This window comes from Callorhinus ursinus, unplaced genomic scaffold (assembly GCF_003265705.2).
Source record: "Callorhinus ursinus isolate GAN/ISIS: 27379988/994484 unplaced genomic scaffold, GSC_fseal_2.0 scaffold128, whole genome shotgun sequence".
Lineage (NCBI taxonomy): Eukaryota > Metazoa > Chordata > Mammalia > Carnivora > Otariidae > Callorhinus > Callorhinus ursinus.
Window position 1 is genome coordinate 124,471 of NW_027397190.1, and position 19,013 is coordinate 143,483.

At 43.9% G+C, this 19,013-nt stretch overlaps 1 protein-coding gene across 4 annotated transcripts in view; it reads right to left on the reverse strand.

Annotated features, from left to right (window-relative positions):
• Nucleotides 1-3,055: 3,055 nt before the first annotated feature.
• The window catches only part of ADNP2 (ADNP homeobox 2), a 36,286-nt gene continuing 20,328 nt past the window's right edge, over nt 3,056-19,013 (reverse strand). For all 4 annotated transcript variants that reach the window (XM_025860242.2, XM_073890123.1, XM_025860241.2 and 1 more), the window contains 2 exons: nt 17,150-17,239; nt 3,056-12,893 (listed from right to left, as the gene is read on the reverse strand). In XM_025860242.2, the coding sequence (XP_025716027.1) occupies nt 9,687-12,893; nt 17,150-17,239 (3,297 nt within the window). In that variant the 3' untranslated portion in view covers nt 3,056-9,686. The remainder of the gene's footprint in view (nt 12,894-17,149; nt 17,240-19,013) is intronic.

Below are 19,013 nucleotides of genomic sequence, written 5' to 3' on the forward strand. Positions count from 1 at the left end.
GCTGGGGGTAGGCGAGCTCCTGCAGCACCCCTCCAGCTGGGGGTAGGTGAGCTCCTGCAGCAGCACTTTGGTGCCTTCAGCTGCCTACCCATTTCTTCTCATTGAGGCCACATAGTTAAAACATTGTTTTTTAAAGACCTGTCTTGGGGCACCTGGGTGGCTCAGTCGGATAAATGTCAGACTCTTGATTTCAGCTCAGGTCATGATCTCAGTGTCGGGAGATGGAGTCCGCCCCCCCCAGTAGGGCTCTGCTGGGCGTGGAGCCTGCTTAAAATTTAGTCTCTCCCTCTCCCCCTCTCTAAATAAGTACATAAAGACCTGTCTTCACTACGACTAGCTTCTGCTAGAAAGTAAGTCAATTCAGATGTGGCCCTACCAACCACTGTCCCATACAACCTAAGTCACTTAACCCTCTGGGCCAGTTTGCTCATTTGTTTAAAAAAAAAAAAAAAAAAACGCCTAATGTGCTGCTTGCACAGGACTGACAAGAGACTCAGATGGGCAAAACTGCAGGTACTATACAAATGCAATATATACTCTCAGGAACCGTATTCTATCTAAACACCAAAAAAAAAAAAATTACACCTATTTCTCATGAGAATTCTCAAAAATTGCCTTTAAAGAAAGTTTCCCTACTCACCAATTTATACAGTACATGTAGTGTGAATGTTCTCCCTCCCACCCAGAAAGAGAAGCTTAGGAAGATAAGTTTCCTACCCAGTCAACAGGGGACAGGTGTTCAGTCCTAGCTCAGGTTATGATGCAGGCGCACGGGGAGGTGCGTCTACCTGGGCACGCACCTCCTTACTCTGCCATCATTACTGAAGTCGTCAGGAATGAAGGAATGGCCACAGGGAGAGAGACTGGGATGGCGGTATGTGCCTGCCTACCACCTCGCCAGTCATTGTGATGTGCCGCCTGCTTGCATTGCATGGCACACCGTGTATGATAAAGATGCTCTCAGTACATACGCTCAATACGCATTAAAATGAACACACGTTGGAAAGCACCCAGCCCGTGCTCCACCATTCCTGTCAGGTCTTACAAACAGCAGTAATGGAAGAACAAGAAAAAAGAAGTTAACCAAATTAAACCAGTGTCACTTCTACTAAGCAACTTCCATCAATTTAAAAACATTAAGTATTCCGTGTTCAAAGTTTTGCTATTCAAATTATCAAGCTAATAACCAATGCTATTCTTTTTACAGTCATTACAAGCTTCTTAACAATTCTATTCATAAATGAAATGCACAAATTTAGTTAATCCTAAAGTAATGTTTATTATAGACCAAAGCTTTAGAGCTCTTCCAAATAGAGTTGATTTTGTGGGTATGTCAGATACAGTGTTTTTGGGTTCTATCTCAAGCATTGCTGTGATTTAAACACTAAGATGGAGTCACATATTTAAATTACAAGCTATATGGAATTTAAAAGCTATCTAAATATTCACATTCCAACTGAATTTGCAAGACTAAAAAAAAAGCTATTTGATCTATTTACTTTCTTTTCATTTCAGGCTATTAGCGCCTGGCTAGGAATCAAATGTTAGAATTCCAATCTCTAGGAGCCTCCAGTGATGGGTTGAGTCACTAGAACTCATTTGGTCCAACAGTAATGACTGACTTTCACAAAGTTTAGAAATCTATATGGGGCGCCTGGGTGGCTCAGTTGGTTGACTGCCTTCAGCTCAGGTCATGATCCCGGAGTCCTGGGATCGAGTCCCACGTTGGGCTCCTGGCTCAGCGGGAGCCTGCTTCTCCCTCTGACCCTCTCCCCTCTCATGCTGTTTCTCTCTCTCTCTCTCAAATAAATAAAATCTTTAAAAAAAAAAAGAAACCTATAATATGTAATACAGTAATGAAGACCACATTCATCCAAAATTACATAATTGGAGTAACCTACTCTGGCCTCACCCTTTTAGATTTTGGACTTGCAGTGACTCTGCACGTCTTGTAAATGAAAAGTGTACCTCACCCTTACCTGACAGTGAAATGAGGCAGATATAGAAAAGGTGGAGGTATGTAATATATTCTGAAAGATTCACTGGGAAACCCACAAGGAACGTGTTCAGCAGCCGAAGCACTTCATCTTGTTTTATTGGGTCTCAAGCTGCCCTTTCCATATTTATTAGCATCTTTCTCCTACCCGACATGTCATCTAAGTCAACATAAGCTCTGAGAGGCAGACACATGTATACAGCATAGACTCAGGGAAATTTGGTCCAGAGACTTTATTGCTTTAGGAAGAAAGAGATGTGGTATTATGCCTATAGTGAAATATTTATAAAATACTGTAATGTTGCTGATAATCTCAGAGGATGCCCACAGTTTTAATGAGAAAAACACCATTGGAAGGATATAACATTACCAAATTAAGGGTAGCAGCTTATTTTTTAAAATAAATATTAAATTTTATCTTAAAAAGATTTATTTATTTGAGAGACAGAGAGTGGAGGTGGGAGGGAGGAGCAGAGGGAGAGGGGCAGACTCCGAGCTGAGCATGGAGCCCAACTCAGGGCTTGATCTCACAACCCTGAGATCATGACCTGAGCCAAAACCAAGAGTCAGACACTTAATCAACTGAGCTGTCCAGGCGCCCCTAAATATTAAAGGAAAGAAAATTAATCTTTCTAACCCTCTCTTCCTGCACACTGTTTATCACCACAGGCAGAGTGAGGGTGTAGAGGGAAATGTTAAGGAAAGAAATCTCTCAAGACCTTTGTGCTAACCTAAGTAGTTTGATTTATGCAATGCAACCCAATAACCTGGATTGAGGTAGACTTTATGTTAGAAAGCAAAAAGACTGTTATGGAGGTCACCTGGCTGGTTCAAGGGGAGAGCATGTGACTTGATCTTGGGGTTGTGAGTTTAAGCCCCATGTTGAGCATGGAGCCTACTTACAAAGAAAAAAAAAAAAAAGACTTATGGTTATGGAGAACATGCCACGTTCCAAACTCTGAATCTGCCTGTTGTCTTTTTTTTTTTTTAAGAAACTGTGTGTTTTTTTTTTTTTTTTAAAGATTTTATTTGAGAGAGAGAGAGCGCACACAAGCAGGGCAAGGGGCAGAGAGAGAATCTCAAGCAGACTCTGCACTGAACACAGAGCCAGATGCGGGGCTCTATCTCACGACCCTGAGATCATGATCTGAGCTGAAATCAAGAGTTGGACAGGCAACCAACTGAGCCCCCAGGGGCCCCATGTCGAGTCTTTTTGTGCAGCCATTGGCAACCCTATGGGAAAGCAAGTTACATACACCAGCTAATTTCCCCTTACGCAGGTCACTCCAAGTAAGCAGCTTGCTAATTAACTGTTTAGGAAGTGACAAAGACCCATTCTCTATTTCTAGTGCATGGAAAATAAAATGTATGATTATATTGAGGCCATTTCTTATGAAACACAGAAGGAATCACTGCCCCATCCCCCGCCACTTTGTAAATGGAAAAACCAGCATATGGGACAAGAACTTGGCATCCATTCTCACATACAGTAAGATTAAATAGTTCATTTTCAGAACTCGTACATACTGAGAAATTAGGGGTTATTGTTTAAATTATACTAAGTCCCTCAGACATTATAGTATTTTGATCCTGGAAAGATTATGTTTCATGTGGACAACAGTGTGCAGTTCTGAACATATATTTAAGGATTTATTTCTAAGTGGGACTCAAATAGATTAGAACTTATAAACATGGTAATGTCCCAAGATCATTAAACTTTTATTACCGAATAGGTCTCATACTGAATTTACCAAGGTTTTCATTTTAGTTTGTATCATGTATCAACATTTAATAGTTCAGAAGCAATAAATCTATTATTAGTATCTCAAACTTTATCTCTAGTCATCAAGTCAGTTAACACAGAATGTTATGCAGACACCAAAAATGGACAATGTCAACAGCTGGTATATGGCTAGAAAACTGCAGTAACGGATGTTGATGTGTGTCTTCTGCTTACGTCTAAGTCATCAGTACCTTACTGGACAAAAATGGTCACTACCGTCATGTGCAAATAAAAACAAAGTCAACAGTGAAATAGAATGTGACCAGGAAACGGGCACCTCGAGCCACTGTAGGAGCAACGTCCAGTTCATACGAAGTTCTTGATTTTTTTTTTTAAGATTTTATTTATTTGACACAGAGAGAGAGAGCGCGCACAAGCAGGGGGAGAGGCAGAGGGAGAAGCAGACTCCCCACTCAGCAGGGAGCCCCATTCAAGGCTCTATCCCAGGACCCTGAGATCATGGCCTGAGCCAAAGGCAGACACTTACCCGACTGAGCCACCCAGGCGCCCAAAGTTCTTATTTTCTAAGTCACTACAAAAGCACCTTGGAATTGAATGTAGCTGAAAGGCGTTTGTGGATGTAACGTGGAGTCCTGTGACCACAGTGGGGCAGCAAGTCCCCAGCAGGGGCTAATGGTGGGGCTTCTCCATCGTGGGGCTCCTCCTGCAGGTCAGAAACTCCTGCGTCCACTGCTGTGCCTCCGTTTGTGTAAGTTACCTTACTGGTACACATTTGCACTCTATATTTAGTTATCTGAAAGCACATATAAAATCTAGACAAAGTTTTTTATTAATTTGAGAGAGCACACGCAGAGTGTGTGAGAACACGAGTAGGGGGAGCGGCAGGCAGAGGGAGAAGCAGACTCCCCACTGAGCAGGGAGCCTGACATGGGGCTGGATCCCAAAACCCTGGGATCATGACTGAGCCGAAGGCAGATGCGCAACCAACTGAGCCGACCTGGCGCCCCTAGACAAAGTTAATTTTTAAAAATAATCAAAGATTACCTTCCCTGCAAAGTGCATAATTCCCTTTAAATGATCTCTTCTGAATTTCCCATTGTTTTCAGAAGTCCTCTTCCACAAAACAGCCAACTGTAGATGTCTCCTGTCCATTTTAGGACCAAAGACACTTTCCTTGCAATAAGAAGACCTTAGACGAAATCCGCATGGAAGCTCTCGCCCGCATTCACGGGACAGTCTTGGTGATCACGTTAACACGTGTGTGTGGTGCTGGGCGTGAGGGCTTTTCTGCTTATTTTCCGCTGTTTTTCTCTGTACATTATTTCATAGACAGTGTAGGATTTTCCATGTCTTCAATCTTCCAATTTTGAAAGCTGCTTCATAGGGGGTTGTGGAAGCAAAATGAGGCAACTTATCTGTAAACTATGGCAAAACTGTTTTTTATGGATTTTATAGCTCAACTAACAATATCATCTTTAGAGAAAGATCTACACATCTATACAGAAAAGTGATCTTAAGAAAAACTGAACCATTAAAACCTTATTATTGCTATTAGTTATTCAATTTTCTCTAGCTTACTTGTAAGTAAATGATAAATTATTTAACATAATATTAAACTTTCCAGATCATGGATTGTAAACTGTTTAAGAAAACAACTTCTGAAAAAATATATTCATTCATGACAATTCTGAATTTATATTGAAATGGAAGACCACACAATCTTTGTTTGTTTGTAGTAAATATGCCTATATGGTTGCTAAAGTTTGGTTTATAATTTCAATTTTAATAAAATTTTAAATTTTTATTGGAAAAGCTTCCCTTCTCAAAAGGACTTCATGTATTTTTATTTAAAAATAAACATAAAGCTCATGATTTTGTGTGGGACAAAGAAAAGTGGTCAGGGGAGCACCTTCTTTAAAGGCTATGAAAAGCTCCCCGAGCTACTACTTAGCACCTTCTAGACGCTTACCTTCAAAACGTGTCCACAGATCATTTGAATGAATGACTGGTATCAGTGTTTGTTCTGATTTTGACAATATGGTGGACAGATACAACAGATTTTTAGTGATTTTTGTCAATTTTATAAGGTCTTTCTACTTCCTCAGGACACCCTATAGATCTCGACGCACCAAGAGCCAGGTCTGTGTCTGGAGATAGTAGGTATAGTAGTAGAGGGAGTACTGCACCATCGTTAAGGGACAGGTCACTGTGGGAAGTAAACTGGCCTTGAGTAGGGTGACCAACTTGTCCCCACTCGCCTGGATGGGAAGTCCAGAGCAAACTGGACTTCCAGTTTGTGACAAACCGGTCACTCCACCTCTGACCCCATTTCCCCATCTGTGAAATGCAGATAGAGTAAGAGGCAACATCTTACCGGTACATCAAGAGCATGAAGCTCTCCTCCCAAGTATTAAGGCTACCCTTCCACCTTGCTGGCTCCCCACAGTGAGCAACACGTGGCCCCCTGTATGCATCCGTTCCCGCGTAAGTTGCAGAGGTGCTGTGAGGACTAGCCATTAGGGTGCAGACTGCCCTGTAGAGAGCACAACACAGTGACACTATCATTGGTACTACTACTGAAGTGTTCAGCCCATTTCCTAGCAACAGTAAACGGCTGACAAATGTCTAGAAACACTGCCTAAAAACTAAAGTAAAAACGAGGTTGGGGCTTGAGGCCGAGTTTTTCTTCTTTTTCTTAGTTATGTGTTGCTTTGTTTAGTGAACTCTTAAGAAATCTAGACCCACATAGTAATCACCAGATTGAAGGGGCGTAAGAGCAGGCAGGGGGCCGCATGTGCCTGGGAACTTGCCGGCTGCATCCGAGACGGCGCACCTACTGGCAGCCTCGAAAGAGGTCAGCGAGGTATCAACTACAGCACAGCACTTCCAGAGCTCTTACCTCAAAACCTTATAAAGAACAAGAGCCACGTGGACTTTCGCAAGGGAGATTAAACTAACCTGAATTTGAGGAAAGGATAATGTGCACCCAACACGGAGGAGGCCAGGTAGCAAATGGTTTCTTATAAGCAACAGCCCTTTCCTGGTAACTACGTGGACCATTCTAGAAGAGCTCTGGAAAACCATCTGTGCCCAAAAATACGAGTCCAGTGTGGAGATAGCAGTTGTGCAGGGTCTCTGTTTTTGCGGTTATCTGGTGATATGTGGACAAGGGTCTTCTGGTTCCCCATTGGCTTTTTGGGACCAGCCTGGCTTCTTCACAGAATATTTGTTTGGTCTGTGACGGAGGTGAAGGAAGAGTCGGCGGACAGGTGGGCTGACCTACACTATGCTGGTGTCCATGCTACGGGGCCAGCTCATCTTCAACCATAGTACCAGTGAGGCTACTGATTCCAGCACTGCCCTTGGACGCGGCCACCTCTGCTTGTCTGCCAGGCCTGTCTGACCCAGCCCTGCAAGCTTCCATCACAGTGCTGCTTGCCATCCAGATGTTTGCCCTGTAGCCCATGTTACAGCAGAAGCTGAAGGCACCTCCTCCCCACAACTCTGTGGCCCTCTCCCCGCCTTTTGCACTGGCAGCCTTGGGAGGCCTGCTGTGACAGCCATCCTCTGGCCTTCTGCGGGGTTCCAGTTCACGCCTCTGCCCTTTCTAGGTCATTCACCTGCAGCTTTTTAAAGAAAATGTTCATGAGCCTTCAAGTGAAGCTGAGACCCAAGACGACGTGTCCAGATCCCTCAGCTGCATGAAAATGCCATTCCGTGATTAAGGCAAGCGGACAGACGGGCCTCCCAACCAGGGTCTGATTGGAAGGCGGAGTCCCACTCCGGAAGCAGCACGCTGATGTGGAGGAGGGCAGGGGGGAAACAGGGGTCAAAGGAAATCGTTAACCAGCGACCAGCACAACACAGAGACTCGGCATCAAAGGCTGAGCGACAGCAACACCACAATTAGAAATCAGAACTCCTCTGTCACAGTGGTTCTCGTCAGGGCGGATTCTGCCCCCAGGGACAGCGGACCTTTCTGGCTGTTATGATGGGGGGCAGGGGGGGAGCAGCAGGACCACTGACTTGGAACAGGTGGAGGCCGGGGGTGCTGCTCTAATACTGCAATGGACAGGTCCCCCCCAAATGCCAACAGAAACCCTGATTCACAAGACTAAAGAAAGGTGGGTTAACCGCCCCTCCAGCCCCCCCAACACAGCAAACTGCCCACTGGCACCTCCAAACCTGGCCTCCACCACACTGACACTACCCAGCGCAGCCTCGATACAGGCAAGGTCGTGGCTACCCAACATCCACTTTGACCATTTGGAGGCCCATATTACAGACATATCAAGAATCTCTAGCCACGTCTCTTGTGGGGACAGTGGTAACTCATTAGCCCTTTTGGGTTATGCTAACTTTCACAGTGACAAGTAATGTTTTTTAGCAAACAAGTGTGGAATCTATTTCCACATTTAGATTATTCTTGAGTCACAGTGACGTACCTGTTAAAAGAATTAAACGGTTCTGTTTGCAGTGGTATAACAAATTTTAATTCAAAATAGACACTCTGAAACAATAGGTTAAAAAAAAAATAAACTTCAACAAGCTCTTTTTGGATTTAAACAGAGCACACCAACAATCACAGACCAGTTTCACAACTGCCTCAAAAATGCACATTATAGCAATTACATGCAAGTATTCTATGTTTTAAAATCCATATGGTAACATCATCTTATTCCCCAGAGACTGTTACATCCTCTGAGTGTGCTGGACAGGTGCCTCTGCCGTATGTCACCAGGAATATGACTTAAGGTCTAAAGTGACTGGTCTCCATTGCTGGTTCTGGTGCTTTGAGTTATTCTGTGGTGGGGGGGGTAGGGGGGGGACCCCAGAGGTTTGACTGTACAAAGGACAGGAATACAGTGGAGTTCTTTAGCAATACAGCATCCCATTAACCCAGACAACTGGGCCTATTTCTCCAGAACAAACATGTTCACCTCTAGGAAACTGTCAAAGATTTAATACACCAACATGGAGACGGCTCTTGCTCTACTCATTTCACTTTGTCCCCTGAAAACCTATGTCTACATTTCAGTTAGTATCCACACTCAGGGGTAAAAATTGTATTCCTGAGTAACATGGTCCTTCCCTTTCACTGGTTTATCAACAGCTAGGTTAGGAGTTTGTGTGTGTGTTCAGCATTTATTCTAAAGGCACTAAAAATTTATTGTCTTACTTTTGAATGGAGAAATGACTTACAACCGTATCAAAAAGGGGAGAAGTCTACACTGAGAAGTATTTCTGCATCTACCGAATTGCTTTATTTGTAAAATAACTCTTATGAGCTAAATAGCGGGCTTCAGATTCAGTATAATTTTAACAAAGGAAAACATTTGGTTTTCTAGAATTTATAATAAGACAACAGCTGCTAGGACAAACTTGAAGAAATGTAAATCAAAATCATAATCTAGTAAGCAAGTACCTTGCAAAGGAGAAAGCAGCGTAAGTTAATGCAGCACGTCCTCAGGGAACCACACACAACAGCGGGGTGTGTACTCACTTCTCTCAGCACGGACGCTTACCATCTGCTGCTACATGTGAAGCTAACTGAGGAAGCTCAATGCAGTTAATCAAGTATTCTGAAACAAGCTGAAATTTCCTTAAACGAAAACACAAACATACAGATTTCAGTTTCCATCCTACCGTACTGACACTACTGGGAAACAAGACGTGCATGAAAGATCCAAGGATTTAATTTACATGACAGGGAAGAACTAAAATACTTGTTACAAAATCAAACTGCAGGAAACAATAAACTTGAAAGAACTATTCACTTCTTTTATATAGAAGTCTTTCTGAGCACCTGAAATAAATCTAAAGAGCAGCATAAAGACCACTGAAATTGATTAGTTCAACATACAGTGAAGAAAATAACATTTTTTTAAATCTCAATTGAAAAAAACCACTAATTATCTAGTACTTTAGATTTCCTAATTTGTTTTTTTACAAGTTTTGTGGCTCATACTCAAAGTTCAACCTGTGTTTAACATTTTTAAGTTCAGACATATCAAAGCCTAAAAGTACCGAAGGCTTGTGATTTTTTATTGCTTTCATGCAAATATATCTTCTTTTTCCAAAAAATGAAGCCACGTCGATTTTCCACACCCACAAGAGTGAAGAAAGAAGTTCTATTTCCTTTTTACTAGGATACGGTCTCTTGTGGAAATAATCTCTAAGAAATTGCTTTTTTTCTTCATAAGAACGGTCTTCATATTTTTTAGGATTTAATGCTAAAATCTGAAGAGCATCATCATTAACAAGCGGCCCCTCTGTCCTGATTTCATTCCTTTGTCTTTTCAAAGGCACCACACTCGCCACCTTTTCGGGAGCCAGGGCTGCATCGTTGCTGATGATGAGAGGTCGCTCCTCCACGTCCCTCTCGTCTTCTGCCCCCACGTGGCCATCAGGCAGCTTTCTCTTCACAGAAAAACTGGAGTCATGGATCACCTCACCGTTCACTAAGAGCACTTCGCTGTTCTCGATCAAGTTTGGCTGGATCTGGAGGTCTGAGCTACTGTCCTTTGGAGCACTTCTGCAGCGCAGCAGGTGGATGGCGATGGCTGCCAGGGTCATGTTGCCAGTGTAGACCCCACAGCAGTGGATGCACTTGAACGCCGGAGATTTCAGAATTGTATGGACAGTTGGTGTGATGTGGTGTCTCTCCTTCAAATGCAACTCATACGCCTCAGTCGTCACAAAGGTGCCAAAGCAAAAGGGGCAAGTCAGTGCTTGTTTGCTGGGGCTCCCGGAGGCACCCTCTACCTGCGGCCTCACCTTAATGTACACAGGCACGAGTGACTTGGAGTGTATCCCAGCCAGGATTGCCAAGTAGACCTCCCGCTCCCCAAGCTCTTCCTTTGGCAATATGGTAATGAAATCAAGATGAGGAAACATCAGGTTGCCGTTAGCATCCAGATCCAACTGAAAGCCTTTGTTACTGTAATCCACAGGTAGTTTCTTCTTCCCTCGGTGCATAGTCCTACTGTGCTCTGAAAGACCTTTGATGTCATGGAAAGTGCAGGGACAGAACAAGCACCCCAGGCCATGCATTAGCAAGTGATGGATAAGCTCTTCCTCGGACACCAAGCATTTGCAGGAGAGACACCGAACTGTTTTCTCTCTCATCCACTTTAAAAACGGTGCACACGCGGCCAGCTTTTCAGGCTCCAGTTTCTCAGCAGACCTAGATTCACTGTGCTTGTGAGCCACCTCCATATGAACCTGGTAGACGTTGGACGGGAAGAGCTCGTTGCAAACTGGACAGGTTTTCCACTGCTTCGCCTGTTTGAGCGCCTGGTTCGCTTCTGCCGCAGATGGAGAGGCCTGAACAAACATATTCTGAGTGGCGTTTACCACCACTGGAGGAGACGGCATGCCGGCCATGGAGCTGGCCACCTGGGGAGCTGTGCCCGACTGCAGCAGCTGGATGGGCATCTGGGGCGGGGGGACAGTAGCAACGCCTCCTGGAGGCACAGGCAAAGTGACAGACACGGGGGCAAGTGTGTATGTGGGAATCCCATTCACCTGTTTCCCTGTAGGAATGAGCTGTCTCAGAATAGAGCCTGACGTGAGGAACGCGGTGTTCTGAGAAGCACCAGGTCTCACTGGCTGATTTGCAGGCAGGATGCTGGTGCTCACAGACTGGTTAAGTTGTAGGACCCCAGGTCTCACTGGCTGGCCCACAGGGAGCACCCCTGACATGACAGGCTGACTAAGCTGAAGAACACCAGAATTGATACCCTGGTTCACAGGCAGAACGCCTGACGAGACCGTCTGGGTGGGAGAGAGGAGCCCAGGTGGGACCACCTGGCCGGCAGGCAGCACCCTCAGTGGGACCGTCTGACCAGGAGGGAGAGCCCGTGGCGGGGCCGTCAGCCCGGTGGGGAGAACCCCTGGCAGGGCTGTCTGGCCAACGGGGAGAACCCCGGACTGGACCACCTGGCCAGCAGGGAGAACCCCAGAAGTGGCTGTCTGTCCTGAAGGGACAACCCCAGCAGGGGTCATCTGGCCTGCAGGAAGGACCCCTGGTGGGGCTGTCCGACTCACAGAAATCACCCCTGGCGAGACAGCCTGAAGCACCCCGGGGGTGACAGATGGACTGACAGGAAGGACGCCAGGCCCGGCAGGTCTGCTGACAGAAAGGACGCCAGGCCCCACAGGCTGGCTAAGGGGTAAAGCCCCGGGGCGGATGGTCTGGTTTATGGGGAGGACGCCAGTTCCAACAGACTTATTTACAGGTCCGACCGGCTGACTCAAGGGCAACACAGGAGGGTTTGCTGACTGGGCAAGTGGGACTCCATGAGAAAGAAAGACTGGCTGGGGAGCGGAGGGAGGCAGAGGGCTGGAGACCAGAGTCACGTGGGGCTGCGCCACGGCGGGTGGGGAACGGGTGAGGCTCCCGGGAGTGCCCGAGGCGGTGGTCACTGGTGGGACCAGGGCCTGGCTCTGGCTGTTCTGTGGCAAGGTGAGACGAAAACAAGGGGGTGTGGCTGCGAGGCCAGGGGCGCTACTGTTCGGGGGTACAGCCAAAGGTGCCACTGGCTTCGGGGCAATGTGCATTTGCTTCAAAAGTCCAGGCTTCTTAATATGTTCTGAAATCACGGATCTCAGTTTATTCTCCAAATCCCTGTGTATGTCCGATGTCAAAATATGATACATTAAAGCATCCTGGCTGCTGGCATTGGCGTTGCATTTTTTACAATAATACTTATCAGATGGTGGCATCTTCTCAGTAGAAAGGCTATCCTCGGTTTTCGGCTGTTCACCCATTTCCTCAGTTCGCAGGCCAAAGTAGGAGTTAATTAAGTAGTGAAAATGGGCTACCAGCACATGCTTCTTCATGCTGTAGTACAAAGTGTTTGAAAAGTTACACTTTAAACATGTAAAACTTATCACATCACTCCTCGAAGATTTAGTTTCACCTAAAATATTCACTGTGTAGTTCTGGACTTTCCGAACAGGTGCATGGAACATTCTGAAGTGCCTTCCCACAATTTTGGGTTGAGAAGAAAATACACAGTTTGGGCAAGGGATCACCAGCTCCTGATCAATTTCATCTTCATGGTAACGATGTAAATGATTTTTGAATGAGGTAAGCACTTTTGTAGAGTATTTACAGAGGCTACAACAGTATGGCTTTGTTCGATATCTCTGTTAAAAGAAAACAAAGTCAAGCATACTTTAATAAAAAGATCAGATGCTACACCCTCTACAGTTCACAAGTATATGATGCTTCTTCATTTAACGTGCTAGATAATGTAATACTACCACCCCTCACAGAACAGTGTTTTTCCTAACCAGGGAAAGCTTCTTCTTAAAGGGCCTACCTTTAAATACTGCCTCCACGCCAACTACTTGGTGCTGCCATTGTAACACAAAGCACCCACAGATAACGTGCACATCTCTGCGCATGGCTTTGTGCCAACACAACTACAGACACTAATTCAAATTTCATAGAACTTTATGTCACAAGACAGTACTCACTGCTTTCTTCTCAAACATCTAAAAATGAAGCAGCTCTTCCTAAGCTGCAGACTGTACACACAGGACCTGGCCCACAGCACCTCGCTCGCTGACCCCTTCCAAGCCATCCCCTAAGCCACAATCTCGTTACTCCAGTAGAAGAAATTCACTCAATTCTCTGCAAGAGAAAGTTCATTTCTCCCCTTCTCATCCCACTTCCCATAGTTCCAATGTTGTTTTTACTCCAAACTCTAAGACCTCTAGAATTTATCTGCAAATAACCTAACATGCAAATTGTTAAACCCGTCATTACTTTTATTTCCCTCATTCCTAGAGAAGGTAAGAGCCACAGGGACAGTGCTTACCACATGCAAGTGTCCAGTAAACTATGTGACAAACAGGAAGGAAAGAGGGCTGGACCTAAGGCACTACAACAGCCCTGAGGGAGTTCCAGGTCAGAACACAGACCAACAATGCAGAATTCCTCTCTAGGGCAAACATGAGGGAATTCCACAAGCTTGGAGCATATGGACAGACATCTGTACAAGAGCTGGCTGGCTGAGAAATGCGATGTTAAACATCCAAAAATTTGCTGGTTTGTGAAGGTTTGAGAGTCACGAAGTCTTTGGTCTCGTAAGTGTCCAGACCTTAGAGCTGGTGAACCACAGAACGCCTGGCCCTGGTTTCATGGAGGAAGAAGAGAAGACCCGGGCCGACTAAACGCTTCACCCGAGGTCCCGCCATCGGCGGTGGGAGAGACCTCTCTGCAACACTGCTTCTTGCTATAACAGTGGGTCACCCCGTCCTTCCTAAGCCTGTGCTCTCAAGTCCCCCCCCGACACACATATTCAGTAGTTTTCTCACTCCTATTCATACAGGTTTCCCTCTTGCCACAAGTCAGAGAAATCACCCAAATATGTTCAACAACATGGAATTATCTTCTCAGCAATTAGTAAAATCCCAGGTTCTGGCATTTCTGATAGGACCTAGAACAAACCTACAGCAACAGCCAACCCTAGACCACAAACTAAAAAAACAATAACCCATATTTCACTGATTCTAAAAGACCATCCCCCCCATATTTTACTATCTCAGAAATCTGAATATACCTTACAACTAACACTTCAAAGGTACAACACAGCTTAAATGAAGTATTGCTTTAGTATTATTAGAGGTTCATTAAAAAATGGTGTATCTCGGAACATAGGCAATAATTTTGTAGTAACGTACGGTAACAGATGGTGATTACACTTATCATGGTGAGCACTGAGAAATGTAAAGAGTTACTAAATCACAGTTGTGCATCTGAAACTATGTATGTCAGTTATACTTGAATTATACATTTTTTTAGATTTATTATTTAAGTAATCTCTACACCCAATGTGAGGCTCCAATTTACAACCCCAAAATGAAGAGTAGCATGTTCCACCAACTGAGCCAGCCAGGCATCCCAGTGATAATGGTGTGTTTTATACTGAAAGAAATACTATAGTAAAAAACCAGTTAGTCAATGAAAATTACACTCAATGAAAGAGCCAACAGAAATTACTAACAGCTGCATGTTACTGCTAGTGCTGAATAGATCTTTGGGTTAGGTAAAGATTTCTTAAATACGAAAACATAAACAAGATCCATAGAAGAAAAAATTGATAAACTGAACCTCATCAAAGCAAGAAAGCTTCTGCTCTGTAAAAGACACTGTTTAAAAAATAAAAAGACAAGCCACCAGCTAGGAGACAGTATTTGCAAATGTCATACCTAATAAAGGACTTGTATCCAGAATACATGCTGTAGACATGTTCAAGTCTCAATACGAAAAAAATAACGCAATTTTTAGCAAATGGGCAAAAGATATGAACACTTTACCAAAGAGGGCCTCCAGATGCCAGATAAACATATGAAAAGATGCTCAACATCATTAGTCACCGGGGAAATGCAAATTAAAGCCAGGGAAGGTGCCCCTACACACCTATTAAAGTGGAAAATAAGTGGATAAATCCATAAGCACCATAACCCAGCAGAATCAAGTCTAGCTTAGATGCAGAGTAACTAGACCTCCTACATCACTGGGCAAAATGGTAAAGCCACTTTGGAAAACAGTCTGGCAGTTTGTTATAAGGAGAAATATGTACTTATTTACTATATACAATCCAGCAATTTCAAGCCTAGGCACTTACCCAAGAGAAATGAAAGCCTATATTCCTATAAAAGGCCCCTGTGAAAGTTCCAGGATGAGTGATCACTCAGGAGCAAGGCAAGTGTGAGACCTGGGCCCTACTGGCAACAGAGGAAGAAAAATGACCAAGGCCAGATGCAGAACAGTAGAGTGAGGGGGACTGGGTGCTGGCAGCAATCCTTACCCTGGACATGCACCATCCCCCTGCCACTCAGTCTGAGGCTGCTTCCTCAGGTCCCAGACTGAGTTCTATCACCCAGTAGAACCTCAGCAGGTCTCTGTCCCCAAAACCCTAACATCTAACAAATCTCTTTTCTCTGAGCCCCTGAGGACCTCACTGTAGCATCGGCCACACATTCCAGCCTGAGTGCACATTTCTGCCACCGTAGGAACAAAGAGGAGTAAGGCAGTCATCTAGCCACAGCACAGTCTCTACCACACTGGGCAGTGGTGGTTTTTCTGAATATAGTATTTAATCAACAAATTCAATCTCTACTATTTCATACGGTTAACACTTTATGCCCAGGCCCTATTCACCCCAACAAAAACAAACATCTTAAGAAAAAAATACCTAACTTGTACCTATTTGTATCAGGGACTCAAAATGCTTTACCTACTTTGTAGCAGGTACTCAAAAAGTGTTTCTTGATGAAAAGCTTATAATTATATATTATCATACTGCATGTTACTTTATAGGATCTTCTGAGAATTCAGAAGAGAAAAAGAGTGATACGTAAGATTCATGAAGTCAAGGTCTTCAAAGCAAGGCATATTTGAACAGCCATGTGCTGTTTCAAGCAGGAGAATAACCAAATCAAAGTGGTTTCAAGGCATCTTGCGGCAGGAGACCAACCGGTGGGACACAACCCAAAAGCAGAAAAGTGGAACACAGGAGGACCGTTGGCAACAGAAGTGTTTTTAAAGAAAACTGTGACAGAACAATGATTGACTAGTAATAGGAAAAAATTTTTAAAGCCAGAAGTCCCAAGGCCAACACGGCTTGGACAAATGGAGGGGAGGGTGGTGGAGACGGGGACACACAGTTAAATCAAATCCGAGACATGCTGAGCTTGATACTGATGAAGGTGCCAGTGTTATGGACGGCTGGGTGGTAGGAAAGGTTTTCCAGAAGAAAACACTTTAATAAGCATAATTTAGTTTCAATCTGCTTAGGTTTGAGGTCTCCAATTATTATAAACTGTGTTCCTCATCTCAAAGATCCATTTCTTTTTTTTAAGATTTTATTTATTTGAGAGGGAGAGACCGAGAACACACAGGAGCAGGGGGAGGGGCAGAGAGAGAAGCAGACTCCCCACTGAGCAGGAGCCTGACACGGGGCTTGATCCCAGAACCTGGAGATCATGACCTGAGCCAAAAGCAGAGGCTTAACCAACTGAGCCACGCAAGCACCCCACCAAAGATCCACATTTTTAATGAAGCTTCTGAAACCAGGATGAACCTTCATCATACATAATGACATGGCAATTCTTTTTACTCAGAATAGTTATAAATCCAAGGCCCTTCTTACATGAGTGGCATCTTAGGATCAAGGACAAATAGTTTCACTACATCACATTATCAACTTTATATACAGAAAACTCTCAAAGTAACAATGATTCTTTACTATAAAGTGTTTAAACTTTGTTTTTCTTTTTCCCGCCTCGCCCTTCCTTATTGATCCCAGTAACGTGTGATGTTCCTCAGAACTGAAGTGACACTTACCCCCAACTTCTGAGGAAATATAAAAATCAAATACAAAAATACATACCACTTTCTTTCCAGAAGGTTCCCAGAGAGAAATATCTCCCCATGATGTGTTAAAAAAGTACTTCTCTCCTGGATCAAAGCCTTTGAGGTCCTTTTAAAAAGGGAGAAAAGGAGAGATCATTAAGCAATTTCAGAAGATAAAGAAATATTTAATAACCTGAAGGGATTATTTAGCACCTAAGAAATCTGCATGGGAAAGTGAAATGAAAACACAGCCCATGAACAGACTATGGCAAAGCACCCATAAAACACGAGAAAGGAGGAAAAGGCTGAAATAATCCATTTAAAGTTTTAAATTATAAAAATTATAGTTTTATAAGAAATAAACAGGTGAGATTTCCCACCAATAATTTTTAAAAGATCAAAGCTGCATGAGTGAATGCCGTCTTCCATCAGTGGTGAGTACTTGGAGGATTTGCCAGGGAGAGTATGAAGTGGGAGCTCCCAGTGTGTGCCTGACCAAGGACACCCAGAGTCAGCCCTGCGGAGGGCGGTGTGGACAAGGGTGTGGCCAACACAACAGAAAGGGGGTGAGAATAGGGTGGAGGGTGTTGGACACTGAGAACTGAACAACCAGATGCAATGGGGTTCACAGTTAATCCTGGGTTAAACAAACCAAGTGTAAAACATATTTGGGGGAAACTGGAGAGATCTGAATATGGACTGGGTGTTAGTAAGAAAGACACACATTTAATGACAGAGAAAGATGAAAGTGAGAAAGTAATAAAAAAGCTGAACAACATCTAGAGGGTAGGGGGGTGGGGGGATGGGTTAGCCTGGTGATGGGTATTGAGGAGGGCACGTTTTGCATGGTGCACTGGGTGTTATGAACAAACAATGAATCATGGAACACTGCATCAAAAACTAATGATGTAATATATGGTGATTAACATAACAATAAAAAAATTTAAAAAAAAAGCTGAACAACAAGATGTTAATAGTGGTAATCTCTGAATGGCAGGAACATGGCATTTTAAATTTTATTTTCTAAAGAAATGACTACCTGTATTTTCTAACTTTCACAGTTTATATTGCCATTTTTATAATAAAGATTGGTAATATAAAAAAGAATCAGTTAAGCCAGATAATAATATAACAACTGCCTTCAAATATACCTATGCTAATACACCGCTTACCAACTCAACTCAGAACTAGAGAAAAGTACAAATTATTATAAGGATTTATTTTTTTTTTTAACGATTTTATTTATTTGACAGAGAGAGACACAGCGAGAGAAGGAACACAAGCAGGGGGAGTGGGAGAAGGAGAAGCAGGCTTCCTGCGGAACAGAGAGCCCAATGCGGGGCTCAATCCCAGGACCCTGAGCCGAAGGCAGATGCTTAACAACTGAGCCACCCAGGCTTCCCTATTATAAGGATTTAAATTGGAGATAACGTACTCTGAGGTTTATAATACATATAGAAGTAAAATATATGGTAACAACACAAAAGCTGGAATGGGAAACAAAAGCCTAGTATTGTAAGGTTCTTTTTTTTTTAAAGATTTTATTTATTTATTTGAGAGAGAGAATGAGATAGAGAGAGAGAGCATGAGAGGGGGGAGGGTCAGAGGGAGAAGCAGACTCCCTGCTGAGCAGGGAGCCCGATGCGGGACTCGATCCCGGGACTCCAGGATCATGACCTGAGCCAAAGGCAGTCGCTTAACCAACTGAGCCACCCAGGCGCCCTCTTTTTTTTTTTTAATTTTTATTTATTTTTTAAGTAATCTCTACCCCACCCCACATCGGGCCCAAACTCATAATCCCAAGGTTCAAGAGTCGCACGCTCCAACTGAGCCAGCCAGGCGACCCTTCTAAAGTTCTTATATGTGAAGGAGTATATTAGAAAGGTAAACAAATACATATA